The 9,089-nt window shown below is 38.8% G+C and overlaps 1 protein-coding gene across 1 annotated transcript in view; it reads left to right on the top strand.

Annotated features, from left to right (window-relative positions):
• The window catches only part of ssh1a (slingshot protein phosphatase 1a), a 46,340-nt gene that overhangs the window by 2,166 nt on the left and 35,085 nt on the right, over positions 1-9,089 (top strand). Inside the window, exon 2 of the mRNA XM_016288283.1 lies at positions 7,257-7,294. Coding sequence (XP_016143769.1) covers positions 7,257-7,294 — 38 coding nt within the window. The remainder of the gene's footprint in view (positions 1-7,256; positions 7,295-9,089) is intronic.

The following is a 9,089-nucleotide window of genomic DNA, read 5'->3' as shown; positions in this document are numbered from 1 at the left end:
GTAGATATGTGGGGGCGTGTTAGAACGAGCCGTTTTAGGGGGGCGTGGCAGAGTCTTAACTTTGATAAAGAATATCTCTTTGGGTTTGAGACTTTAGTCTTTGCAACTTCAGGGATCTTATCTATGCACAATCAGCTTGTAACACTCCAAAGAGAAAGGAAAACTTGAAATCGCATCATATGACCCCTTTAAAAAAAAAAGAAAAATCGGTTTTATTTTATATGGAGCGGGTCGCCCCTTCATGGGCGCCGCAGTGATGACATCACGTGACCAGTCTTGTCACGCAGTTGCAAACCATAAACATAACAGTAGGATATTATTGTGTACTATGAAAACAATGTTAACAAAGGTCTTGAATACATTGTTAATTTATTCATATTGCTGGCAAAATTTTATATACATAAACAAAAATGCTTAAATTCATCCCCAATATTTAAGGTATTTTTAGTGGAATTTGATTGTTTTATATCTTCTGTGAAATTGTTAAAAATCAAGAAGTTATTAACATGTTTAAAATATTATGACATTATTTTCAGTTCCCGTTACTAATTAATGTCACACTTTGTATAGCACTGACTGTCTTATGCTATGCTCTGTTTGTTATTTGTTCTATTTTCATTAATAATAACAAAAATAAAAACTATGCTGCTCTAATTTCATAACAATCGTCTTCGTGTGCGTATGATATAAGTGTGCGAGGCTGTCACAGGGCTACTCGGCGCGAGCTCGCAGACTGAACGGAATCTGACATCTGTACAACCCTCGCTCTAATCGCGTTTAACGCTTTTATCTCCGGCTGAAAAGTCTTCCGGTGTACGGCTCTCTGTCAGTTGCGCGAGTGATGAGAGGCGCCGTGCGCTCGGTGAGGAGGGGCATCTCGTGTCCGACGCTAGACTCGAACTGCACGCGCATCGTGGAGAGCCTCTCCTCGTGGAACAGCTCCGTGATGAGCGCGTACAGGCTGCTGGATTTACCCCCCACGACCACATCTGTGAGTCAAACGTGATTCTCCAAGCTATTTCTTTCAGTCTTTCTCATCTTTTCTTGTGTAGATGATTAGGTGCAAGTGAAAATATTTGGCCAAATGCTTAAATTGTATCTTGCTGTGTAAAGAGATTTGTACATGATCAACATTGCAATGTACAGATGCTGGATACCTTTATGTTGTGGTTTTGACTAGACCGAACTAATAGCTTAGTTAATAGATACTAATAGACCAAACATGTATGCAATGTAAGGATGCATAAAAAGTTCAACTCTGCATAATTATGGTGATCTATGCAAAAGCGGGGCAGGTATTGAGAGATTTTTGAGGGAGAATCCTCAGCCTTTGGGATTTTTTTTCTTCTTCTTGATGCTACATCCAAAAAATGTTTTTATGTTTCTGTGTCATTTAAACTATTTAAGCTCTTCAACTTTTTTCAGGTGAAGTGGGAGTACGTGGATAGAGATTTTAAGTTTAAATACTACAGTGATGAAATGTATTTATTATGCAAATGTGTTCTGGGGGGAAATCTGTCACACCAGTGTGAGTTTAACCTGGCTGGTTTGTCACTGGTCTAAAGTGTTGTTGTTGTTGTTTTTTAAAGTCTACCAGTCTTAACCATTAGTGGAATTTGATTTGTTTTATATCTTCTCTGAAATTGTTAAAAAACAAAGTCTTTAACATGTTTAAAATATTATGACATTATTTTTCAGTTCCCGTTACTAATTAGTCACACTTTGTATAGCACTGACTGTCTTATGCTATGCTCTGTTTGTTATTTGTTCTATTTTCATTAATAATAAATATATCCTTACTCTGTTTATGTGGTAAGTGAAATCTTATGTACTGTAATGTAACAGGCTACCGCTAGCAAGCAGCTAACCATGTCCCTTTAGTGGCTCTGGTTATTTTATTAGAACTAGGGCTGTGCGATTAATCAAAATCATCATAAAATTGCGATTTGAGCTTGCGCGATTTCTAAATCGCTTTATAGCACGATTTTCCGCAGCCCCGACCTCCAGCAGTATGCTGTCCGAACTAATCAGAATGCAGCACGCCTAAATGGAGCAGGAGAACAGAACAGACCGGGGCGGGCATACAAACGTAACGCCAGGTTCACACACTCCGTCTGTGGTGCGTATTTTGTCTGCGCCCATGTTAATGGATCAGAGCGTTCACACTGCACGCGATTGCGGTCCGGCAGTGCGCTCTAGGAGCGGTGCGTCTGCAGCAGTGCTGCGATCGTTTCAGCACGGAATCTATTTCTGCTGTGCTGCAAGCGCTGAATTAAAGTGACAACGCATTATTCACAGTAAAAATTAACATGGATTGACACAGAAATTTAGTAATTACACCATAAATGCATATAAATAAAGTCTACTGTTTCACAGTCAACACATGGCTTTTTGGCTAGATTTAAAACAAGGAAAAGTGCACTTTTAGATAAGCAAGGCAATAATAGATGGTACTCGTGGTGGTAGTTAGTTATATTTATTGAGTTTAAACGTGAATATGTATATGAAAGATTGTATTACTGTACTGTGATAAAAAAAGAATCACAATGCTGAAAAAGCATATGGATAAATGTTGTGTTTGTGGCAAACAGTCGCGGATCAGGAGAGGACTGCAAATGCGTCCTGTGCGAAAGCAAAATGAGTCCGTCCTGCTTCTGCACCGCATGCACATACTGTATACGCACTGCAGACGGAGTACGTATGAACTTGGCGCAACAAATCTAGTTCAACATCTGAGGCAACGCCACAAACAGCTCTATGACCAATGCATGGCAAAACAAAAATCCCTGGACACGTGATGGTTTTTTTTCTTTCTGCCATACGTCTATTCTAGAGACATTTTGTTACACCCACTGCAGACGGAGTACGTATGAACTTGGCGCAACAAATCTAGTTCAACATCTGAGGCAACGCCACAAACAGCTCTATGACCAATGCATGGCAAAAAAAAAAAAAAAGATTAATTTTTTCTGCCATATGTCTATTCTAGAGACATTTTGTTACACCTTTTCTTACACCGTGATTATTTTGCCTTATGTCTGTTCTAGAGACATGTTACAGCTTTTTGAGAAAGCTCTAATTGGGTTTCTTTTGGAAATATGTTTCAAATTCAAAATGAATGCATTTATGACTGTAAAGCATGTCTGTTTGTGTCAAAATCGCTATTAAAATCAAAATCGTGAAATTGATATAAAAAAACCGCAATAGTTTTTTTTGTCCATATCGCACAGCCCTAATTAGAACGCGCGTTATTTGTTTTCCGTGCCTTTCTGAATACAGACACCAACCCATCCCTGCACATCACATCCCCTGCACAGTAGGGATGGGCGATACCACTTATTTTGTTTTCGATACGATACCGATATTTTTCAAGGCAGTATCATCGATACCGATACGATACTTCTGAACTAAACTTTTAAATGATGAAAATTATTAAATTACTAAGCGTAAAATGGGTAATGATAACCATTTAACTTTGTTTAAAACACAGTTTAACATTCAATACGCCTTAATTGTAATTTATTAGGTTATATTTTTGTTTACACATGGTTCAAATGTGTTTTTGTTTACACATGATTCAAATCTACAAATACTACAGATGAACTATGGTCATTTTAGTAAAACCATGGTTCATTATCATAAGGGACTGCCAGTGACCGGCTGTTGCATCCATAAACCATGTGACAGTGGTTTATCCGTAATTTTATGATGCTACGAGAATACGTTTTGTGAAAACCAAAATATTGACTTTATTCAACAATTTCTCCGTGTCAGTCTTCGATGCGCATTCACAATAGTACCACTACACATGCGTGTGTCTTCCTCTGCTTGCAAACAAGCCGCAGCGCATCTAGGTTCTAATTAGAACGCCGGCTCATCGCACACGCATGCGTCGTGGTACTGTCATGAAGTTGTGTTGCTGTCTATGCAGTAGGGCTGCACGATAAATCGCATGCGATATTTAATGCGCATGCGATTTATCGTGCAGCCCTACTATGCAGGGTCAAAAAGCTCTCGGATTTCATTCAAAATACCTTAACTTGTGTTCCAAAGGTCTTACAGGTTTGGAATGAAGTGAGTGAGAGTAATTTTCATTTTTGGGTGAACTATCTATATTAGGGCTGTCAAAATGGCTGAAAAACTCAATTAAAATTTTTGTACTGAAATATCAAAATTCGAATTATATTCGAATTTAAAGGGGTCATATGAACTTGCTAAAAAAGAACATTATTTTGTGTATTTGGTAATAGTTGTGCAGTTTAAGGTTAAAAAAACACATTATTTTCCACATACTGTACATTATTGTTTCTCCTCTATGCCCCGCCTTTCTGAAATGCGTCGATTTTAACAAAGCTCATCGGTCTGAAAAGTGAGGTGTACGCTGATTGGCCAGCTATCCAGTGCGTTGTGATTGGCCGAATACCTCAAACGTGTGACTGAAATGTTACGCCCCCTTACCATACTGTGATGCCATGTCCCGGAGCGACGAGACAAAAACAATAAAACCCATTATAAACGAGGCATTTGTTGCATCCAGTGGGAACATAATTACAGATTATAATGACTTATACTGTCTTTTTACACGTTGCGTTGCATCGCGCCACGTAAACATAAAACCATGTCTGCATTTGTGATTGAAGAAACGACAAACAACATGCGCTGCTCAACACTGCTCAAAACTTGCATTTGAATCATCAGTGGCAAATCCTCTAAATATGAAAACGTACTTACAGGCTGTGAGTTAGCATTATTTGTCAGAACACCAGCATTGTAGGCTACCCTCAGGAAACAGTCCTTGTCCTCCATAAAATGCGCTGCACACATCTGAATATTTGGTTTGAACTGTTCTGGAACAGGGTTGTATATACAGCTTAACCACTGTTTTGTAGTCGTGTCCTCTTTTGGAAGACCAAACAAAGTAGTTTCGCTTTCACAACGAAACACACAGCGTCTCCACGACATGGCGGCAGCAACAATACTACAGCGAGAATCAAAGTTATGCCTTCTTTCTTTGCGTGAACATTTGGGCGGTCTTCCCACACAGTGACGTAAACATGTGGGGGCGTGTTTAAACGAGGCGTTTTAGGAGGGCGTGGACCAGTCTTAACTTTTATAAAGAATATCTCTTTGGGTTTGAGACTTTAGTCTTTGCAACTTTAGGGATCGTATCTATTCACGAACAGCTTGTAACACTCCAAAGAGAAAGGAAAACTTGAAATCGCATCATATGACCCCTTTAAAATGCATAATTTCAGTTAGGGTGAACAAAAGCTTTTGGCTTCTCTCCTGAGGCCACAAGAGGGCGCATCGAGCAAAATATTACTAATGCACGTGAAAAAAAGTGCATAATGTTTAAAATAGTGTTTATAAATCATTATAATTAAGTTGCTTAAACAACTATAAACAAAACAGCATCATGTATGTATGCATAGTTTAATACAAAGGGCAGAAAGCCAATCACACAGAGCACATTTTTAATTTAAAAACATGAGATGCAGTGGGATAGGGAAAACCGTTTTTTTTTCCCGTTGTATTAATCAAAAAGCATGTCTAATTAATTAAAATCATTCAACTTAAACAATTTAACATCAATTTATTAAAAGTTAACAAAAATGACATGTTTAGGGCCCTATGAAATGTTTTATTTTTTTCCAACCTTATGTTTTATTGTTTTAGCATGTCTAATTATTTCAAAGCATAAAAACAAGTTTCATTTATTCTTACAATAGCCTTATGATTTTTGTCCTCAGAAATTCTGTGTTGTGTATTTACATTTTTAAGGGATAAAACAGTAATTTAATTTATCTTTTAATTAATGAAAATTAAACAACTTTTATTTTTTGGAAAACAAAGGGGATTTAATATTACAATTAAAACATTGAAGAAATATTGTATGATTATTCCTTAAAAATGAGGTTTTAATAATTTTAGTAGTAGTAGCCTATTACGTACATTCTACTGAACAATAGTAATATATTTCTGCCGCAATGTCTTCAAGTTAAACCAAACTTTTATTTTGACGGGTTGCCATGAATACCTTTTACATTTCTGTGTGTATATGATATGAGGATAGTTTTACTCAAATGAAACGGTCAAATGCTCATGAAGTGACTCTCAGAGCAGTTCTGGAGATGTTGTTCATGTATTTATTTCCTTAGTGGCAGACATTAATATCACCGGAAGCGTCACGTGCGCTTCAGTACGAGTAGTAAACAAAACAGCGCGTCTGCGCCATTCATTAACACAGAGACGCGGAATTCATATTTAAATAGTCATATTGCGGCTAAATATGTACAAATACTAGTGGGAGTGTGCTCACTTGTGTGTGCGCGCACGTTTGTTTGTTTGTTTGTGTGTGTGTGTGTGTCGGGCGGAACTCCGAACTTTTCGCCCTATGCTATCAATCTGTTCATCCACTTAATGTATTATAAATCACAGAAACTTCCAAAATGTCTGTTTCTGTTCACAAACCTCATGGTTTCCACTCCTCGTTCAGCCCTGCTTATAAAGTTTTATGAACCTAGCTTCTGCATGAAGGGAGAGATTTTGGTACGTGACAGAATCCTTGGCACAGCCAATTCCCCCGACACGGTTTCTTCGCCTTCAGGCATCTGTCACATCTGACCATGGCACACTCCCCGGCCTTCATTCAGTGCTCATACCACTATCAGTAACCTAATAATCAGGGCCGTCACGTTCACATACAGTGAAGAACTATTTTAAAAACACTCTTTGTTATGATGAAACCTTATCTTAAGGAGAGGCCCCGTTCTTCACATTTCAGCTTTGAGAGAACATTTCTTTGTCATATTACGCTGCTGAGAATAGTGATATATCAAAGCTTTTTTGTTATTTGGGACACAGAGGTCTTGTATTGTGCTTAAAGGTTACACATTTAGCAAAGAAAGAGAGCGAGATCGTGTGGGGAAAAAGAACCATGTTTAGGCCAGATTGTTGTGCGTTGCGCTGGGTTTGAGTCGGGTGAGGTTGTGGAATTTGGAAAAGTTCCGAGGACTGAGGGATTCTGGCCTCTCTGACATTTTCACAACAGATGCTGAACTTATAATTTGGTTTAGGTAGAAGATGCATGAAGACATAATTAGATTTATTACATCAGAAAATCCTACATCCTGCTCTATTCTTTATCTCAAGGCTCAATAGAATTAAAAATAGAACAGTGTGGGCATGTCTTAGTGATCTATTGTTTTAGATGACTAACTTCTGTTTCCCTCACACTTTCTGTTTTATTTTTCCAGGACTTTGGAAGTGATGATGAGCGCCGGCTAAATCAGAGGTAACAACTGACTTTTAAATGCAAGTTTTTCTGCGGTGTGTGTGTTCCCAAGGTCTTATCTGTCAGAAGCAGATGATGAAGATTCTGTCTGTTCCATGATGGGAGGAGTCTTCATCGCACCCTGTAGTTTGCGAGATGGTTCTGCTCCACTGTTCTAACACATATAATCAAATATATCTGAGCCCAGGCATCTCATCACTGCTTTCACAGCAGCTCTAACACCAGAGTGGGTTTTATTACAGTTTCAGTTCCTCTTCGTCTGAAGTGAGATCAAGTGGGTTTAATTTGAGAAAAACATCTCGCTGGCTTTCCCATATCAGACACTATATCGTTCCTAATCAATTTTTGTCTTATTAGAGCGATCTGGTCTCTTGTAATTCAGTGACTGTAGTGGACAGATGGGTGAAATAGTGTTTAGTAGAGTTGCGTATTAACAACTACCTTCAGCAGGGCTCCAGACTGGATTGGTTTCTAAAATGAAAAATTTAGGAGCTAAACTGACTGTTTTACAAGCTAGGCTCTTTGGAAAAATGTGCCTTTACCTACATTTTTTGCAACACTCCAAAAATTTACCTATATATACAATTCACTGAAGTTTCCAGCTGACCACTAGTATCAGTTAAACAGCTTTTATTTCTTCTTGCGCAACATATTATTTAAAGGGGTCATATGATGTTGCTAAAAAGAACATTATTTGGTGTAATGAAATGTTTATGCAGTTTAAGGTTCAAAAAACACATTATTTTCCATATAATGTACATTATTGTTTCTCCTCTATGCCCCGCCTTTCTGAAACGCGTAGATTTTTACAAAGCTCATTGTTCTAAAAAAGCGAGATGTGCTCTAATTGGCCAGCTATCCAGTGCGTTGTGATTGGCCGAATACCTCAAGCGTGTGACGGAAATGTTACGCCCCTTACCATAATGTGATGCCGTCTCCCAGCAGGACGAGACTCAGTCCAGCTGCTCTGCACGTGCACATCCCATCATCAGAATCTGAATCAGAATGAGCTTTATTGCCAGGTATGTTTACACATACGAGGAATTTGTTTTCGTGACAGAAGCTTCCACAGTGTAACAGAATGACAGTGACAGAACAAAAAACACAGATAATAAAAAATAGAAAAAGTAAATAAGGAATAAAAATATATAAATCGACAATTGTATGTGCAGGTATATTACAATAGACAGTTTTGTATGTACAGGCACTGTATATTATGTGCAAATTTGAGGTGTGGACTGAGTATGTGTGTTAGATAAGTGTATGAGTGAATAAATAGTGTGTGTTCCACAGTTATTGTAAAGTGTTCATGAGATGGATTGCCTGAAGGAAGAAACTGTTCCTGTGTCTGGACGTTCTGGTGCTCAAAGCTCTGTAGCGTCGACCAGATGGCAACAGTTCAAAGAGGGAGTATGCTGGATGTGAGGGGTCCAGAGTGATTATGCCAGCCCTTTTGCTCACTCTGGATAACTACAGTTCTTGGAGAGAAGGGATGGTTCTACCAATGATTCGCTCAGCAGTCCGGACTACCCTCTGAAGTCTTCTGAGGTCAGATTTGGTAGCTGAGCTGACTTCACACAGCTCCAGTGATCTGTTGAAGATCTGTGTGAAGATGGGGGCCAGCTGGTCAGCACAGGATTTCAGACAGACTGGTGTAACACAATCTGGGCCTGGTGCTTTTCTTCTTTTCTGCTTCCGGAAGACCTGGCGCACCTCGTCTTCACTGATCTGAATTGCAGGTGTGGGGGAGAGGCGGGGTTGCTGGAGGTGTGAATGGTTGTGTGGAGAGGTGTTC

Source organism: Sinocyclocheilus grahami, unplaced genomic scaffold (assembly GCF_001515645.1).
Source record: "Sinocyclocheilus grahami isolate Dianchi unplaced genomic scaffold, SAMN03320097.WGS_v1.1 scaffold230.1, whole genome shotgun sequence".
NCBI classification, from domain to species: Eukaryota; Metazoa; Chordata; class Actinopteri; order Cypriniformes; family Cyprinidae; genus Sinocyclocheilus; species Sinocyclocheilus grahami.
The sequence above is the reverse complement of the archived record's forward strand: the minus strand, read 5'-3'. Positions and strand labels throughout refer to the sequence as shown.